The 20162-nt window shown below is 43.9% G+C and overlaps 1 protein-coding gene across 1 annotated transcript in view; it reads left to right on the top strand.

Moving 5' to 3' along the window:
• The window catches only part of tax1bp3 (Tax1 (human T-cell leukemia virus type I) binding protein 3), a 20961-nt gene extending 1276 nt beyond the window's left edge, over positions 1 to 19685 (top strand). The window contains exons 2-4 of the mRNA XM_078555537.1: positions 2723 to 2842; positions 15798 to 15875; positions 16943 to 19685. Coding sequence (XP_078411663.1) covers positions 2723 to 2842; positions 15798 to 15875; positions 16943 to 17077 — 333 coding nt within the window. The 3' untranslated portion in view covers positions 17078 to 19685. The remainder of the gene's footprint in view (positions 1 to 2722; positions 2843 to 15797; positions 15876 to 16942) is intronic.
• The last annotated feature ends 477 nt before the right edge of the window (positions 19686 to 20162 follow it).

Genomic DNA, 20162 nt, shown 5'->3' with positions numbered 1-20162 from the left:
GGGGAGAGAGATGGGGGGAGAGGGATGTGGGGGGAGAGAGAGGGGGGGAGAGAGAGGGGGAGAGGGAGGTTCGGCAGGGGGGAGATGTGGGGAGAGCGGGAGGGGATAGGGAGGGTCGGCGGGGTAGGGAGGGGATGTCGGGGGGAGGAGGTGGGGAGGGGGAGAGCGGGATGGGGATGGGGATGGGGAGGGGCCCAGGGTGGGATAGATGGGGTTGAGAGGGGGTCGGGGAGAGAGGTGGGTGAGAAGGGTTGGAGAGGGTTCAGAGAGTTACAGTTAGGGGCCGGTGGGGGGAGACGGGCTGGGGTGACTGTCTGCCCTGAGGGTCTCGGACCCTTCCCCACTCTGTTACCCTGAGGATCTCGGACCCTTCCCCACTCTGTTACCCTGAGGATCTCGGACTCTTCCCCACTCTGTTACCTTGAGGATCTGTCCTTCACCCCCTCTTGTGTCCACCTTTCCAACAACAATCTGTTTGGGCACCCAGCTTTACCTCAACACCAGCTCCACTGTCTCTGATTTATCTCGCTGCTGATCTGACATCCAGCTCTGGCTGCTCAGAGATTTCCCCCCAATTAATTATTGGGAGAATGTTGTTCTGTTTGATCTAAGCTGGTCTCTATCACCAAGAGCACCCAACCTCCATCTCTGCACCTGTCTCAGCTGCTGTGCCTCAGGAAGTTCATGATTTTGTCACTGCCCCATACTCACCAATATACACTAATGCAATTCTGATGAAAGGTCATTGACCTTAACTCTGTTTCTCTCTCCACAGATACTGCCGGACCTGCTGACTACTTATAGCATATTCTGTTTTCATTTTTTACCTTGTTTAGCATCCCACCTGCTATCCTCTATATAGTTCTGTTCATCACAAAACACCTACCCTACACCAAATCCCATTCAGTTATCATTAATGACCCATATTAATCTTGGTCCTCCATAACTTCTTCAGATTTAGAATTCTCATCTTTGTGTTTAAATCACTGCATGATCTCACCCCTCCTTAACTCTAACCTTATCCTGCTGTACAACATTCTCCCCACCCCACCACACCCCACCACACCCCACCCAAACTCTGTTCCCTTGACTCTGGACTTGTCCATTTCACCACCCACACCTGCTTTTGCCCCCATTACTGCCTGTGACTTCAGCAGCCTAGGTCCTGAGCTCTGAAATTTTCTCTCTAAACCTTGCCTCCTCATTACACTCCTCCTTAAAATATAACCCTTTGACCAAGCTTTTGATCTCCTTTCCCTTGAGGCTCAGTGTCCATTTTTTTTAACCTTGTACATTTGTGAAACAGTGAGGCATTTTTTTTTTACCACTGATACAGTCACAACAGCTTTCATTCATTTTGTATCATGCATCAGGGCTGTGTCAGAGCCACAGCTAGATGGCGTTTTCTATGCTGAATGATTTATTAGTTCCAGCCCCACTCCCTGAATGGGTATGTGCGTGTCACTGCAAGGCTTGCATTCCACAGTGTTGAGACAGACTATGAGGTCAATGGGTGAGGCCTTAGTTTGTGTCTGATAGCAGTGCTGTGCTATTCTGGATGGGAACATCTAATGGTGAAGCAGTTAGACCTCCTAGGGGAAGTCAGAAGACATTTTAATTATACTTAATTCAGGGATGACTGCATGTTTCTGTAGTGATTGTAAATTACTGTCCACTGCACTAAACTCATTGCTTCAGCATTTAATAGAATACTGTGTTAATTTTGGGAGTAGTGCCTCTTGTTTGCTGTGGGTGCAGCTCTGTGGCTATTGTAGATATTGTCAGTTTATGAAGGGAGCTCCTTTGTGACCAGCATCGTTGGATTAAGGTTGAAGTTCTCATTAAGTCATAGGTAGATTGATTGTGGGGTGGGGCAGGGCATTTTTACTGAAGCCCAAGGAATTACATGTGGATTGTTCCCTTTTTACTTCCATTTAGTCATGTTCCAGCCTGACTCTGAAGGATTGTATTAACTGCTGCAGGTTTTGAATTCCATATTGTCAATGTAATAACTGGCAGTATGAGAGTATTGGATGAAGCCTTGCACTCTGATAACACTGTGTATCAGGTGGGGAAAATGATTGCACTTGAAGGAAGGAATCAGAAGAGATTCAGATTAAATTGTTCACCAAAATAAAGCCGCATGTTATTGGCCTGGATTTTGCGATTAATACAAGTGAAGTGACTGCAAAATCCAGGCCATTGTTTGAATTTACTGCCTACAGTTCCAGTTGACAGTAACTGTCTGCTCAGTATGAATGGAAGAATGGCACAGCTTGCAGATTAGAGTAAATGTCCAGGAGTCATTGTGAGTATTACTTGGTAAAAGATGATGATCCTCGACATTTATGAAAAAAGCATTAAGGAGGTGGGACTCTCTAAGTGGCCTGTTTGGGGTTTTCAAGGTCAGGAAGGGGGTTGACATTTTTTCTCTAGTTGCTCACTATGGGAACAGTTCAAACACAGGATATTAGTTAGGGAAGGCCATTGAAGTGCATTGTGTAAGTGGGATTAAGAAGCAATGTAGAGGGGAAAACATTGAGACGTATGGTAAGAAGTTGTGTAGGGGAGGCTGAAACCTATCAGAGAAAGGCAGGTTGTTGCATTTAATCTTTTCCCATTCTTGGTGTTCTTGGAGGTGCAGTGACAGTTAGCTATGCTGTCGGTTTACGGAGTATGGATGTTCCCAGGCTCTCTTCTGATTCTGAGCTCTTTGTTTCAGCAACGTATTGAAATCCGTAAACTGCGCCATGGTGATAACCTAATCCTGGGATTCAGTATCGGAGGTGGAATCGACCAGGACCCAACACAAAACCCCTATTCGGAGGACAAAACAGACAAGGTGGGAATTGGGGATCCAAATTCTGCAAGGTTGAAAAGCAGGAAATATCTGTGGATGCATGTTGGTGATCTCTTCTGGCTCCTTTCAAAGTACAAGCAGGTTCAACTGCTTTCACTTCCCGTTCTCAGCAGTGCCTTACACTAAGCTGCCAAGTGTAATACTGGGTGATATAAGATGAAGTGTATTCCCAGCTATGATCAGGAGGTTGGATATTTGCATATTATAGCCAATTCTCAGAAAACCATACCTAGATTTATTCCATAACATGACGGTTAACTCTTTGGGGAGAGGGAAAGATAGAGGGTGTCAGGGAGATGCAGCAAGATCACCTTGAAAAGGGGGGTAGCTATTGCAGTATTCTTCAACTTCAGAAAAATATTTTGGGAGATAATTGAAGCTTTACCAGAACAAACTGTATCCTTACCCTTCACTCCAGGCATTTGATGGCTGTTAGAAGCTGAAATTGTAACTTAGGCCAGGATGTGATGGACTGTACATGAAGTATACTGAATACACTTGTATCACATGCACTACCACACATGTTCTTATCATCTACCTCTAGCAAAGGATTTAAGAATGTAACATTTATACTTCTTGAGGCTGTGTCCATTCTGCCTACAGAGAGGAAGAGAGAGTAGGACCATCGCTTTCCATAGTGTGTTACGATTGGTTCACGGAAGAGGTCCCCCAATTTGTTAACTTCCTGAACAGGGCCCCAATTTTGTTATGCTCCCGGGTGAGGAGGAATGAGCTGGCTGCCCTTCTTTATTCAACCCCCTCAGTTAGTCGCAACAAGGTTCATTTAAAAGGGATTCTGCCCTACCTCGCCCCATGAATACCTTTTCCCAATTCAAATGTATTTATGTTTTAGAAGGAACCAATTTAACCAGGCTTTCTTGAGTCAAAGAGTAAGTTTTTAGTTACTAAAAACCAAAGGGAAAAAGATAGATCAGCCTTTGGCTTGTCCATGAGGAGTAGATGGCGAAATGTTGCAGCAGTTAAGTTGGGTGATTCTGGTAGAGCTAACTTTGGCAGTTTAACAGTTGGTTTGGAGACACTTGGTTCTACAGGTTGGCTGAAGAAGCTGTCTTTTTTTTACTGTGGCTTTGCCTCCAGCAACAGAGAGAGAGATGGCATCCCTGCAGCTTGGAGGCAAAAGGCTCAGTTGATTATCTTCTGCTGTGACACATAGAAGCATAGAAAATAGGAGCAAATGTGGGTCATTCAGCCCTTTGAGCCTGCTCCGCTATTCAATATGATCATGGCTGATTCTCTATCCATACTCCTGAGCTCTCCCCTTATCCCTTGATGCCTTTAGAGTACAGAAGTCTATCTATTCCCTTCTTAAATATATTCTTCTTAACTTCACACTTATCTATGTTACACTGCATCTGCCATGCATTTACCCACTCTCAACCTGCCTAATTGCCTTGAAACCTCTTAACACCCTCCTCATTGCTCACATTCCCACCAAGCTTTGTGTCGTCAGCAAACTTGGTTCCCTCATCCAAATCATTGATGTATATTGTGAATAGCTGGGGCAGATCTGGTAAGAGCGATCATAACACAGAGTTCCACATTCAGTTTGAGGGTGAGAAACTTGGGTTTGAAACTGGTGCCTTAAACTTAAATAAGGGCCATTATGATATAAAGAAAGGGTCGGCTAACGTGGATTGGGAAAATAGATGGTAGATAAGCAGTGGCAGACATTTAAGGAGATAATTCAAATTTTCAACAAAGATCTATTCAGTTGAGAAAGAAAGATTCTTGAAGGGTATGGAAATCAGGCAGAAGAACTGTGATATAATTAAAGAAATTAGCATAGAAACTCCTCCCTTTCTAAGTGGCCTGGCAAGCTTAAAAGTAGATAAATCGCCAAGCCCGGGTGAAATGTATCCCAGGCTGTTGAGTGAGGCAAGGGAGGAGATAGGGGTGTTGGCAATAATTTTCAATACCTCTCTGGCCACAGGAGAGGTGCCAGAGGACTGGAGGACAGCCAATGTGGTACCGTTATTCAAGAAGGGAGGAAGGGATAAACTAGGGAACTACAGGCCAGTCAGTCTAACCTCAGTGGTCGGGAAACTATTGGAAGCAATTCTGAGGGACAAATTAATCTACACTTGGAGAGGCAGGGATTAATCAAGGACAATCAGCATGGTTTTGTTAAGGGGAGCTCACACATCTGACAAATTTGATTGAATTTTTCGAAGAGGTGACCAGATGCGTAGATGAGGGCAATGCATTTGACGTCTACTTGGACTTCAGCAAGGCTTTTGATAAGGTCCCGCATGGGAGACTGATAACGAAGGTAAAAGCCCATGGGATCCAAGGCAATTTGGCAAATTGGATCCAGAATTAGCTGAGTGGCAGGAAGCAGAGGGTGATGGTCGAGGAGTGTTTTTGTTACTGGATGCCTGTGTCCAGTGGGGTTCCAGAGGGATTGGTGTTGGGTCCTTTGCTGTTTGTGCTATATATAAATGATTTAGACTTTAATGTAGGAGGGTTGATCAGTAAGTTCGCGGATGACATGAAAATTGGTGGGGTGGTAAATAGTGAGGAGGATAGCCTTAGATTACAGGAGGATATAGACGGGCTGGTCAGATGGGCTGATCAGTGGCAAATGGAATTTAATCTGGATAAGTGTGAGGTGATGCACTTGGGCAGGACAAACAAGGCACGGGAATACATGATGAATGGTAGGACCCTGGAAAGTACCGAGGATCAGGGGGGCCTTGGTGTGCATGTCCACCGGTCCTTTAAGGCAGTGGGACAGGTAAATAAGGTGGTTAAGAAGGCATATGAGATACTTGCCTTTATTAGCCAAGGCATAGAATATAAGAGCAGGGAGGTTATGCTGGAAATGTATAAAAAGCTGGTTAGGCCACAGCTAGAGTATTGTGTGCAGTTCTGGAATCCGCATTGTAGGAATGATGTGATTGCACTAGAGAGAGTACAGAGGAGATTTATCAGGATGTTGCCTGGGCTGGAGAGTTTTAGTTATGAGGAGAGATTGGATAGACTGGGGTTATTTTCCCTGGAGCAGAGGAGATTGAGTGGGGGGACATGACAGGTATATAAAATTGAGGGGCATTGATGTGGTAGACAGGAAGGAACTTTTCCCCTTGGTGGAGGGATCAATAACCAGGGGGCATAGATTTAAGTTAAGGGGCAGGAGGTTTAGAGGGAATGTGAGGAAGTTTTTTTTTCACCCAGAGGATGGTGGGAATCTGGAACTCACTGCCTGAAAGGGTGGTAGAGGCAGATACCCTCATAACATGGATTTGCACTTGCAATGCCATGGCATACAAGGCTATGGGCCTGGTGCTGGAAAATGGGATTAAAATAGTTAGGTACTTGTTTGACTGGCACAAACTCGATGGGCCAAAGGGCCTTTTTCTGTGCTGTAGACCCCTGACTCTATGCACAGGATAAGAGCTCATGCAGTTGGGGGTAATGCTGTGGATAGAGGATTGGCTAACTAACAGGAAACAGGAAATTGGGATAAATGAATCATATTCAGGTTGGCAAACTAAGTAGTGGGATGCCACAGAAATCAATGCTGGAGCCTCAACTTGTTGATGACTTGGGTGAAGAGACCAAGTGTATTATAGCCAAATTTTTTGATGATACAAGGACAGGTGGGGAAGCAAGTTGTGTGGGGACGACAGAGTCTCCAAAGGGATGTAGATAGGTTAAGCGAGTGGACAAAAAATTGGCAGATGAGGTATAATGTGGGAAAATGTGAGCCTGTGCACTTTGGTGGGAAGAATATAGAAGCTGAATATTTAATTGGAGAGACTGCAGAATGCTGCAGTACAGAGGCACCTGTGTGTCTCATAGATTCGTAGACTCATAGACATTTTCAGCACAGAAGGGGAGGCCATTTTTCACATTGCATCCATGCTTGTCAACAAAGATCTGACTACACTAATCCCATTTTCCAGCGCTTGACCCATAGTCCTCATAGTATGCCGGTACAGCAAGAAATTAGGAATGAAATTGGAATGTTTGCTTTTATTGCAAGGGGGTTGGAGTATGCAAGTAGTGAAGTCTTGCTACAATTGTACAAGACGGTGGTGATACCATATCTAGAATACTGTGTATAGTTTTGGCCATCTTATTTAAGGAGGGACATACTTACATTGAAGACAATACAGAGAAGGTACACTAGACTAATTCCAGGAATCGAGAGGTTGTCTTTTGAGGAAAGATTGAGCAAGTTGGGCCTATACTCATTGGAGTTCAAAAGAATGAGAGATGATCTAATTGAAACAGGGGATTCTGAGGGAGTTTGACAGGGTAGATGCTGAGAGGATGTTTGCCCTCATGGGCAAATGTAGAACTAGAGGCACAGTTTCATAATAAGGGGTCTCCCATTCAAGATGGAGATGAGGAGGCATTTTGTCACATGAAGGTTCAGGAATCTTCTGAATTCTCTACTCCAGAAAGCAGTGGAGGGTGGGTCATTGAATATATTCAAGGCTGAGATAGACAGAACCCTTGACATAATTCAAGAATTTGGGAACAGGCAGGAAAAGTGGAGTTGAGGCCAAGATCAAATCAACCATGATCTTATTGAATGGTCAGGCAGCGTCGAGATGCTGCCTCCTCTTATTGTTGTGTTATTGTGCAATCTCATGACCATCAGGTCAAACGTGGGCGAGGAAACTTCTTGCTGATTATCACCTACCAACCTTCCTCACATGATGAATCAGTACTCATGCATATTGAATACACTTGGAAGAAGCACTGAGGGTAGCAAGAGCACAGAATGCACTCTGGGTGGGGAACGTCAATGTCCACCACCAAAGATGATTCCATTGCACCTTTTCTGACCAAGCTGCTCAAGTCCTGAAGGGCATATGTATCCGACTTAGCCACAGCAAATGGTGAGAGAACCAACAGGAGGGAAAAAGCTACTCAACCACCTCCTCGCCAATAGACCTGTTGCAGATGTATCTGCCCGTGACAGTACTGGTAGGAGTAGCCACTACACAGACCTTGGGAAGATGAAGTTCCCGTCTTCACACTGAGGACAGCCTCCATTGTATGGCATGGCACAGCCATTATACTATTGTAACCATATGGCCTGGCATATCCATTACCATACCATTACCTTCAAGCCAAGAGACCAACCCTGGCTCAGGCTCAATGAGGAGTGGAGGAGAGCATGCCAGGAGCAGCACCACCTTAAAGTGAGGTACCAACCTGGTGAAGCTGCAACACAGGAGTACTGCGTGCTAAACAGTGAAAGGAGCATTCTATGTGGTCCTGTAACTAATGAGTCACATGAAAACTTTGCAATCCTGTCTTATCCAGTCACAAATGGTGGACAATTAAACAAATGGGAGGAGGGGGCTCCATAAACATCCCCATCCTCAATGATGGAGCCCAGTATGTCATTTCAAAATATGCGGCTAGCGTATTTGTGAGTATCTTCACCCTGAAGTGCCAAGTAGGTGATTCACCTGTCTGCTGCTGAACTCTCCAGCCCTGACAACATCCCAGCTGTTTTGTGCCCCTGAATTAGCCATGCCCCTAACCAGTATAGCTGCAACACGACTCTGCCTGATAATGTGGAAAATATGTCCTGTCCATAAAAAGCAGCAAAAATACAATCTGGCCAAATACCAAATAGAGTGCCATCACTCTATACTTGATCTTCAGAAAATTGATGGAAGTTGTTGTCAACAGCACTTATTCAACAATAACCTGTTCTCTAATGCTCAAGTTTGGGTCCTGCCAGTGCCAGCTCCAGATCTCATTACAACCTTGTACTCAGGACCCCTGCATTACCTGGATGGTGCTCCTTGACTGCCTGGCAGACACCCATTCCCTCTCTTTGCTTGCACACTCGAAAGCTATGGGGTGACCACCTCCAGAAACCTTGCTATTCATGTAGCTTTCAGCCTTGTGGATATGCTCAAGCTCCAAAACTAGGAAACAAGAAGCATTCTGGAGTTCCCAAATGTAACAGGATATGCATTTGACGGGACTGAGGGGCCTACCATTTCAGTGTTTAATAGATGACAACTAAACTTACCAGAAACAATCTTGAGACTTGCCCCTGATTTGGATGACAAAACTCACCAAATACTTTGCACTCCCTTACCTCTGGGCTGTCTAAGTGAAAGCTGCTTTTGTTAAAGGAACAATGACTTTCTATATGTTCATTTGATTTACTCGCCCTCCCTACTGGCTGTGATGTCACTGTTTTCTTCCCTTAGTGCCCTGCGCTGCCTGGTAGGTTTAAATAGGTAAGGTTACTGTGGGATATAGAGTGAAGGCAGGTAAATGGAATTGACATGCAGCCATGATCTAATTGAATGCCGGAATAGGCACAAGGGGCTGAATAGCCTCCCCCTGTTTTTTTTTGTCAGATTCCCCCAGGTGGCCTGATCCTAGGATTCCCATCTTCGGGTTCTGCGCTATAGCAGACTGAGTGCTTGTGGATTTAAATAACTGAGGAAGGCAGCTTGCTCTGCTCTTCCTTATTCTGTGAAGGACATTCATTCAGCATAAATGTCAGCTTTTCTATTGAATAGGTGTTCAGCATTGTCGTCTCTGCTGCCACAACCAAGGCACTGCAGCTTGTACTGAGGAAGGTGGGTAGGAATGGGGAACAGAATTTGCTGCACTTGAATGCACAATGTCAGTTATTTTTCCTTTCTTCCTCCATGAGGTGATGGTGGTTTCCTTTTCCTAGTGTTGAAGTTAACTCGGAATGGGGAAACAATACTTGGGCTGAATTGATAGCTGTCTTGCCTTTGAGTCAGAAGATTGTGAATTCAAGTCCCAAAATTTGAGCACAAAAATCATGCTGAAGGAGTGCTGCACTCTCTTTTGCTTGAGGTGTTAAACCAGGGTCCATCTGTCCTTTCAGTTGGGCATAAAAGATCCCATGACACTATTTCCAAGAAGAGCAGGGAAGTTATCCCTGGTGTCCTGGTTAATATCTGTTCCTCAAGCAACATCACAGACACTGATTACCTCTGGCCATTATATCATTGCTCTTTGTGGCATAAATTTGCTACATTACAATAGTAATCATATTTCAAAAGTACTTCATTGGTTGTAAAGCACTTTGGGACATCCTGAGGTTGTGAAAGGTGTTACAGAAATGCAAGACTTTTTTTTCTTTAATGCTTCAAGTGATGCTTTGCTGCTATATGCATCTCGTTGTGGTTTGTATTGTTATCATGTCAGTTTATTTTCTTTTGTCCTCCACTGCCTGCACACACGAGGCTTGAAGCATTGTGTCTTTTCTGTTGCAATATTGAAACCCTGCTAGCAGTGAATGACCTATTAATGGATGGTATTGAAGCCAAACCCACAGATTATGAACCGTAACCCATTGTTGAGACTGGCCTCCCACACAATGACTTTGATTCTTCCTCTCAACAGCCAGGTCACGTACTCAAGAAACCATCAAACCACTTGCCCAGACAGGAGACTGATTTCAAACCATCTACATAGCAGTCACTCTGGTCAGTTTCTCCACCTATCCCCAAAGCAGAGAAAGAAAGACAGCAAGCAGCACTCTGAGAACCTATTAAGCCTGGAATGGTTTATTTAACTAGACATTGCTGCTACCAATTCCCATTAGAAATATAAATTGATGAGATTTTTATTGAATGACAGTGTCAAAGAGCTGCCTGGGCTATTCTGTTTAAAATAGCTCTTCCTCATGTTCCCAGTCTTGTACTGGGTTATATCATTTTACATTTGCTTGCAGATTATTTTTAAGAATATATATTGGATAAATGGAATTTATGTGGATGGGGCTCGGGTGGAGGGGAATGTGGGCCCTCTGCAGTATGAGTCCGGGGATGGGGTGGCGGTCCGAGATCTTAATTCTCAGGCCTTATCTACATATAGGACAGGTTGGGAGAGCAGTTAATAAAGCATTCAGCATCCTAGGCTTTATTAATAGGGATATCATAGAATACAAAAGCAAGGAAGTTATGTTAAACTTATATAAAACACATGGTTAAGACTCAACTGAAGCATTGTGTCCAGTTCTAATGCCACACTTTAGGAAGAATGCGAAGGCATTAGAAAAAGTGCAGAAAAGATTCACTCAAACAACCCCAGGGCTGGGGAACTTCAGTTACATAGATTGGGAGAGATTGGGACTCCTCTTCTTGGAGAAGAGAAGATTGAGAGGAGATTTGATATAAGTATTCAAAATTTGGAGGGGTCTCGATAGAGTAGATACGGAAATCTCCTCATTGGTGGAAGGATCAAGAACCAGAGGGCACAGATTTAAGGCGATTGGCAAAAGAAGAAATGATGACATGTGGAAAAACTTTTTCATGATGTGAGTGGTTAGGATATGGAATGCTGCGCCTGAGCGTGGTGGAGGCAGGGTCAATCAAAGCATTCAAGAGGGAATTGGATCATTGTCTTAAAAGTAGGAATGTGCAGGGTTATGGGTAGACGGCGGAATGACACTAGGCGAATTGCTCATTCGAAGAGCCAGTCGGTCATGATGAGCTGAATGTCTCCTGTGCTGTAACAAGTCTGTGTTTCCTGCTTGAACCTGATGCTTGCTGGTTAGGTAAGATTTCAGGTGGCAAGAAGCTGGGACCCGGCACTTGGGTCAGAACACAGCGTAAGAGCACAAGATAGGAGCAGGAGTAGGCCATATGGCCTGTCAAGCCTGCTCTGCCATTCGGTACAACCATGGCTGATCTTGGGCTGCCACTCCAATTTCCTGCCCACTCCCCATATCCTTTAATTCCTTGATATCAAAAATATGTCTATCCCAGCCTTAAATATATTAAATGATGGAGCATCCACAACCCTCTGTGGTAGAGAATTCCAAAGATTCACAACCCTTTGAGTGAAGAAATTTCTCCTCATCAGTCCCAAGTGATCGGCCCCTTATTCTGAGATGGTGCCCCCTTATTCTAGATTCCCCTGCCAGCGGAAACAATATCTACCTCAGAATATATATCTCGGTATCTACCCTACCTAGCTCCTTCAGAATCTAATCTCCAAAGAATATAAGCCCAATTTGTTCAACCTTTTATTATAAGACAACCCTCTCATCCAGGGACCAATCTAGTGAACCATCGCTGTACCACCTTCAATGCAAGTGTTTTTATTATTATTCGCTCATGGGATGTGGCCGTCGCTGGATAGGCCAGCATTTATTGCCCTTGTTCAGAGGGCATTAAGAGCCAACCATATTGTTGTGGATCTGGAGTCACATGTAGGCCTGACCAGGTAAGAACAGATTTCCTTCCCTAAAGGACACTAGTGAGCCAGATGGGTTTTTCTGACGATCAACAATGGCTTCATGGTCATCCTTAGACTTTTAATTCCAGATTTTTATTTGAATTTAAATTCCACCATCTGCTGTGGTGGGATTTGAACCCAGGTCCCCAGAACATTAACCTGGGCCTCTGGATTACCAGTATATTCTTCCTTTTTATATAGAGATCAAAACTGCACACACTACTCCAGGTGTGGTCTCACCAAAACACTGTACAATTGTAGCAAGGCGTCCTTATTCTTGAACTTCAATCCCTTTGCAATAAAGGCCAACATGCCATTTGCTTTCCTAATTGTTTCCTGTACCTGCAAGCTAAACTTGAGTTTCTTGTACAAGTACACCCATGTCTCTCTGAACATCAACACTTACAAGTTTTGCGCCTTTTTAAGGAAAAATTGATTTCTGTTCTTACAACCGAAGTGAATAACCTCTGTCTTTCCCATGTTGCACTCCATCTGCCACCTTGTTGCCCATTCACTGTCTCTTAACTCTTTGCAACCTCTGTCTCCTCCTCACAGCTTGCATACCCAGCACCCCTGCCAATGCACTATTGGGTAATCCTAAATTAAGCACAGTATGGTCAAATGGTGAATAAGGAGACTTCGCCATCTGCCCCAACAGCACGGTTTAACTCCAGCCTGGTCCAAAGATTGGTCTTCAGTCTTATATACCTAAACAGGTCATTGATTCAGAATGAGGCTGAAATCATTCCGAATCATTTCACAAAAGACCACTGGAAACATTGGAAGGTGGGATCTTTCCTACCCCTTGCTAGGTTTGACTTCTGATCTCTGCAGTGAACAGAATTCTGTACATGTTGCACATAAAAGCTAACTGCAAAAGATAAGAGCTCATGGTGTTGATGGAGCCACCAATGCTCTCTAAGGAAGAAACAAAAGACCAACCATCTTCAGGAGAAAAAGTCTCCTCATCTCGGTCTTAAATGGGAAACTCCTTATATTTAAACTGAGCCCTCTATTGAACCTTCTCTGAAGTGCCTTCAATGCAAGTATATCCTTTCCTAAGTAAGGAGACCAAAGCTGTACAAAACACTCTAGGTGTGGTTTCACCAATACCCTATACAGTTCTAGCAAGACTTCACTACTTTTATACTCCTCTCCCCTTGCAATAAAGGCCAACATTCCAATTGCCTTTGTAATTATTTGCTGTACCTGCATGCTAACTTTGTGATTGACGTACAAGGACACCCAGATCCCTCTTTACTGCAACATTCTGCAGTCTCTCTCCATTTAATAATTTTGCCTTTCTATTCTTCAAGCCAAAGTGCACAATTTCCCATATCATACCCCATTTGCCAAATTTCTGCCCATTCAGTTAAGCTATCTATATCCCTTCACATTAGCAGGAACGATCGTGGTGTTTAAGAGGCAGCTTGATAAATACATGAATAGGATGGGAATAGCGGGATACGGACCCCGGAAGTGCAAAATGTTTTAGTTGACGGGCAGTATGATCGGCGCAGGCTTGGAGGGCCGAAGGGCCTGTTCCTGTGCTGTACTTTTCTGTTCTTTGTTCTATATTTAAGTCTGAGGCAGAATACTGACCTTACTCAACCAGCCTGTGCTTGCAAAACAAAGAACATAATGTCTAACATTAGATGTGATTCCGCAATTGGGCAGCACTTGCTGAATAACCCTGAGTGTGCTAAGAATTACACTAACAATTTAAGATTATCAGTCGGACTCGCAATGTGGCTCATTTACACTTGCTAGAAGCTACATATATTCATATGCAGGGACCTGTCCTTTGCAGGTAAAAGGAACATGTCTGGGCATTGCGCTTATTTGAATTAAACAAAAGCATTGGGGGACAATAGTTCGCTGGTACATTCTCCATGGCAATGCCTTGACCAGTCAGTCGACCTGCCAACTAATCACCCTTTGGTATTCTTGCATCTGTCCTGATGAGTTCATGATGAAAAGCTTGTTTCTTTTTCATCAAAACTAACAAAATTGAAGTCTGAGGGAATCAGGGAAACTCTCCACTGGTTACAGCCATGCCTAGCACAAAGGAAGATAGTTGTGGTTGTTGGAGGTCAATCATCTCCATCCCAGAATATCGCTGCAGAAATTCCTCATGGTGATTCCCTAGGCCAACTATCTTCAGCTGCTTCATCAATGACCTTTGTTCCATCATAATGGGGATGTTTGCTGATGATTGCACAATGTTCAGCACCATTTACAACTCCTCAGATACTGATGCAATCTGTCCATATGCAGCAAGACCTGGACAACATTTGGGCTTGGGCTGATGTGTGGTGTGAATATTACTTGCCTGTTGAGTGCCAGCCAATGACCATCTCCAACAAGAAGAGAATCTAACTATCTCCCCTTGACGTTCAATGGTATTACCATCGCTGAATCCCCCACTATCAACATCCTAGGTGTTACCATTGACCTGAAACTGAACTGGACTAGCCATATAAATGCTGTGGCTACAGGATCAGGTCAGAGGCTGGGAATCCTGCAGTGAGTAACTCACCTTCTGACTCCCCAAAGCCTGTCCACCATCTACAAGGTACAAGTCAGGAGTGTGATGAAATACTCTGTTTGCCTGGGTGAGTGCAACAACACTAAAGAAGCTCGACACCATCTAGCCTGCTTGATCAACACCCCATCCTTTACCCTAAACAACGACTTTCTCTCCATGACTGGCACACAGCGGTGTGTTCCATATACAAGATACATTTCAGTAATTTGCCCAGCCTTTTTTGAGAGCACCATCTAAACCTGTGACCTCTACCACCTAGAAGAACAAGGGCAGCAGATACATGGGAACACCACCTGCAAGTTCCCCTCCAAGCTGCACACCATCCTGACTATATCGACCATTCCTTCACTGTTGCTGGGTCAAAATCCTGGAACTTGCGTCCTAATAGCACTGTGGGTGTACCTACACCACATGGACTGCAGCGGTTCAAGAAGGCAGCTTACCACCACCTTCTCAAGGGTAATTAGGGGAGGACAATAAATGCTGGCCCAGCCAGCAAAGCCCCCACCCAATGAGTGAATAAAAAAAATTATATCTTCCTGACAGTCGTGAGTTTGGAAAGTGCTGTCTAAGGAACCTTGGTGAGTTGCTGCAGTACATCTTGTCGATGGTACACACTGCTGCTACTGTGTGTCAGTGGTGGAGGGAGTGGATGTTTAAGGTGGTTGGTGGGGTAAATTTTTTTATTCATTCACGGATATGGGTGCCACTGGCTAAGCCAGCATTGGGAAGGCATTTAACAGTTAACCTGTAGGTTGTGGAGTCACATGTAGGTAATGATGGCAGATTTCCTTCCCTAAAGGGCATTAGTGAATCAGATGGGTTTTTGCGATTATGGGCAATGGTTCCGTGGTCATCCAGATTTTTATTGGATTCTAATTTCACCATCTGCTGTGGTGGGATTCAAACCTGGGTCCCCAGAGCCTTACCCTGGGTCTCTGGAGCATTAGTCCAGTGACAATACCACTATATCACCAGCTCCCTGCAACTGTTAAGTTTGGATGGGGCTCTGATCAAGCAGACTCATATTTACTGCTGATTAAGCTTTTAATTCAGGTTATTGCTGTTGCCTCCATATTTGGCCATTTAAGCTGTTTGAATGATTATAGCTCCCCATTTTGATTACACCTCCACAACCAATTGTGCTTCTTTTTGTATTTACAGGGTATATATGTAACCAGAGTCTCGGAAGGAGGACCAGCTGAAGTTGCAGGACTCCAGATTGGAGACAAGATAATGCAGGTTAGGTTTACAATGTTATACAATGGTTGTAGTCAGGCAGCTATTATCCATGTAACAGTTCTGTCCGCTCACAAAAAATTAATGAGCCAATGATGCCTCTTATGATTTTATATTCCAGGTTCATGTTGCAGAGGAAGGGGGGGCAAAACCCCATCCCCTAGGCACAGGCAGCTGAGTGAGAGTTTTGAATCCCCCTGTACCTTTGTACTAGCGATGAAAGGAAGACTTGAGTCAGACCTGCAATTCCTTGTTTGATGGACAGCTGTGTAGCCAGCTGCTAACACCTGTAGCTTTCTGTGTGGCAAGCTACACAGAGCTAACTAGTCAGCCTAGTTAAACTTATAATGGGTTGGAGTGTGCTGTTTCAGTATGGTCTAACGTGGTGAGGGTCAGTACAGAAAAAGTCTCTCTCTCTTGTTTTTGAAACTTCAAGGAGATTAGTACAATTTATTTTTGTAAATAAGCTGTTTGCACTCTAGCAACACAAGACCTGGGGAGGCCATTGAACTCCTCAAACCTGTTCTAGCATTCAGTGAGATCATGACTGATCTGTTTCTTAACTCCACTCACTTGTCTTGGTTGCACATTTTTTCATACCTTTGCCGTTGACCATCAAAAATTTCTTTATCTCAGATTTAAAATTATCAATTGAGTTATCATCTACTGCTTTTTAATGGGAGAGTTCCACACTGTGTGTAGATGTGCTTCCTGAATGGCCTGTCTCTGATGTTAAGGTTTATGCTCCTTTGCACTCTGTACTGTTCGTTTACTTGATAAATGTCTTGGCTTGAAGCCTGTCTATGGAAGAGGAGATCACGTGGTCTGTGCTACATTCTGGTGAGGTGACGTGCACTGTGGAGGGTTCTCTGTTCAATTCCTAGGCCTTGGATACCGGGTAGGAAATGGTGCACTCTGGTTTGTAGGGAACACCAGGTCCACTTGTGGGATTGGTCAGTGATACTGAACTAAGGAAATATCTAATGTAAAAGCGAATCCATTGCAGAGAGATTGTCTTGCTCAATAATGAATAAATATGACTGTAATGGACAGTCTGTTTTCTTTTGCAGGTGAATGGTTGGGACATGACGATGGTAACACACGACCAGGCCAGGAAACGTCTGACTAAGAAGAACGAAGATGTCGTTCGGCTTCTGGTAACCCGTAAATCTCTGCAGCAGGCTATCCGCCAGTCACTGCAGTAATTGAGCCCTCACTGAAGCAGGTGGCCTACTTCAACTTCACAATTTAAAGAGAGATTATCCTGATACAAACCATGGCCAACCAGTATTCACCACTAATAGACCAGCAAAGACACTTGCTATTTAGGTGTATAGATAACAAAAGTACCTGCACACAGACCTCACTGAGAATCACATGAAACTCCCTTCGGTGGAATGTGCGAACTCTTTAGAGAAGCTGCACCAATACTGATTTGACAACATTATCTTCAGTACCAGACGCCAAAGTGAGAGGACTCTGGCACATTTAATACTGGAGAATCGAGCCTGTTGGCGGGCAAACATTTACCTTGTTCCTTTGACGTTCCTCTGGCTGCTGTTTGAATGCAAACTTTGGCCCATTTTAAATGGTTTTAAATCACCTCCAAAATGCAGAAGTTCTGTAAAAGGCATTTTTGCTATTCCCAAGCATCTTTGATATGGTTTGACTGATTAGATCTTCATGGCAAGTATGCATCAGAACTGGATGTTTGTCTCCCTGTTGTACTGGCACTGAGCAACTCCATGGCTTGTTGGTGTTTAAAGTGAGAATTCAGTGTAGTTGACACTGTGCCAAAATGAGAAAAGATGCAGTATGATTTTATCTGTCGCATGTACAATGAATGATGCTGTGCAATACGACGACTGCCCTGGGGCTCGCTGATCATGCGTAAGAGGGTGTTTTGGTGGAAGGAGTGATTAATCTAAAAACCAATTGCATCAAAGCAATCTACATCCATATGCCTCTAAATTCTGAACCTCTGCAGGTGTCTGGAAGTTTGAGATCTGTCTGAAATCACTTTCCATAATGTACTTTTTATAGTCTTTTGCCGAATCTTTTATTTTAAACACAACCCTGTGCCTTCACACACTTAATCCTCACTGTACTAACGTTGGGATGCAAAGTATAATCATGAGTGCTATGCACTCCTCTCAAAAGGTGTGGGAACCAAGTTATTATTCTGTCACATTGCCCTCTACAGAGCGCCCTATACATAGAGACATAGACATAGAAACTAGGAGCAGGAGTAGGCCATTCGGCCCTTCGAGCCTGCTCCACCATTCATTATGATCATGGCTGATCATCCAACTCAATAGCCTGCTCCCATTTTCTCCCCATACCCTTTGATCCCTTTCGTCCCAAGAGCTATATCTAACTCCTTCTTGAAAACATATGATGTTTTGGTCTCAACTACTTTCTGTGGTAACGAATTCCACAGGCTCACCACTCTCTGGGTGAAGAAATTTCCCCTCATCTCAGTCCTAAATGGTCTACCCTGTATCCTCAGACTGTGATCCCTGGTTCTGGACTCCCCCACCATCGGGAACATCCTTCCTGCATCTACCCTGTCTAGTGTTAGAATTTTATAGTTTTCTATGAGATCCCCCTTCGTTCTTCTGAACTCCAGCGAATATAATCCTAATCGACTCAATGTCTCCTCATATGTCAGTCCTGCCATCCCAGGAATCAGTCGGGTAAACCTTCGCTGCACTCCCTCTATAGCAAGTACGTCCTCAGATAAGGAGACCAAAACTGCACACAATATTCCAGGTGTGGTCTCACCAAGGCCCTGTACAATTGCAGCAAGACATCCCTGTTCCTGTACTCGAATCCTCTGGCTATGAAGGCCAACATACCATATGCCTTCTTTACCGCCTGCTGCACCTGCATGCTTACTTTTCAGCGACTGGTGTACGAGGACACCCAGGTCTCATTGTACATTCCCCTCTCAATTTATAACCATTCAGATAATAACCTGCCTTCCTGTTTTTGCTACCAAAGTGCCGAGTTATTTTAATTTTTGTACCGTAGTCACAGATACACAACCGAGTAACTATTCAGGGCCCCGTAAAGTGCCTTTGTTCCCAGCTCTTCCAATTAACCAATCAAAAAAAGACCAAAATGTATGAAAGGAAGGGAAGTTTCACTGCAGTGTCTGTGCGCAAGCCTGCATTGGACTTCCTTTCTTTATCTGCAGTTGTTGGGACCTTTCACATGTACAGAGATAAAACTAACATTTTGTACATAAAGTGTCGGAGGTATGCGTGTTTAGTTGCCTGATTACCTGATAGTGTTCTTGCCTGGCTGTTTCATGTAGCTGGAGCACTAACAATGTATGGGCAGATGGTATCTGCAGGGTGTTCAGTGAGAAGCTGAGATTCCCTGAATTCTAACCAGTCTAACATCTACCAGTTCTTTTTGTGCCTCATCAAACCATTTATTGCAGTACTGATGGGTATTGTACAACTAATGCGAACTCATTCAACAGTGACTGTATCCAGATTGCATGTGGATACTATATGCGTAGCCTAGGATCCTCACAGCCTTGGCTTATTGTATAATTTACTGGGGACATAGCACCTCCTGATTTTTTTTCTAGACAATGACTTCAAATCACAAGCCTTTCTACATAGAGATTGTTTATAAACCCTGTGGATCATGCAATGCTCTCATATTTTAATGTAAAAGACTCTAATGATTGGGTTGAAACTGTTAATGAGAATCTGAAAAGTAAGAAATTGGATTACTCATTGTACAAAATAAATCTTTCACCATTGCACTGCTTTCAATAAAAACACTTCAGTCACTAAATAGGAGCTTGTGGCTTGTTTGTGAAGAATCCAGTGCCCGTGAGAGGATGGTTGCTACCTGATCTAAAACATTTTGCAGGCGTTAGCAGCACTGCCTGAATGATGTAGTTGCTGGTAATCCTGTAACTGACCGTTGCACTGTTAAACGTCCAGCCCACATGTAGGCTGCCTCATGGTTCAGCAGATCCAACACATTCCTCATTCATTCCAACTTGCCAAGGCCCTGTGTTTTTAAACCTGTTTTCAACAGAAAGGAGTTGGAAAAATGTGTTTTTTAATCTTCCAAAGCAATATCTAATTCTGAGTTTTAAAGTGGGTAGCATGTTAATTGGAAGGTGGTCCTCCCAGAGAAAAGCATTGGGAGAGACACTTGTCACACTTGTATTTGAAAAACCTTCTCTGGTCATAAGTAAAATATTTTTTTGCCATAGAGTGAGGTTTATCAAAACCTTTCAGAATTTTAAAAATCTCTATTAGG

The sequence above is a fragment of the Cetorhinus maximus genome, chromosome 13 (assembly GCF_964194155.1).
Source record: "Cetorhinus maximus chromosome 13, sCetMax3.hap1.1, whole genome shotgun sequence".
NCBI lineage: Eukaryota > Metazoa > Chordata > Chondrichthyes > Lamniformes > Cetorhinidae > Cetorhinus > Cetorhinus maximus.
The sequence above is the reverse complement of the archived record's forward strand: the minus strand, read 5'-3'. Positions and strand labels throughout refer to the sequence as shown.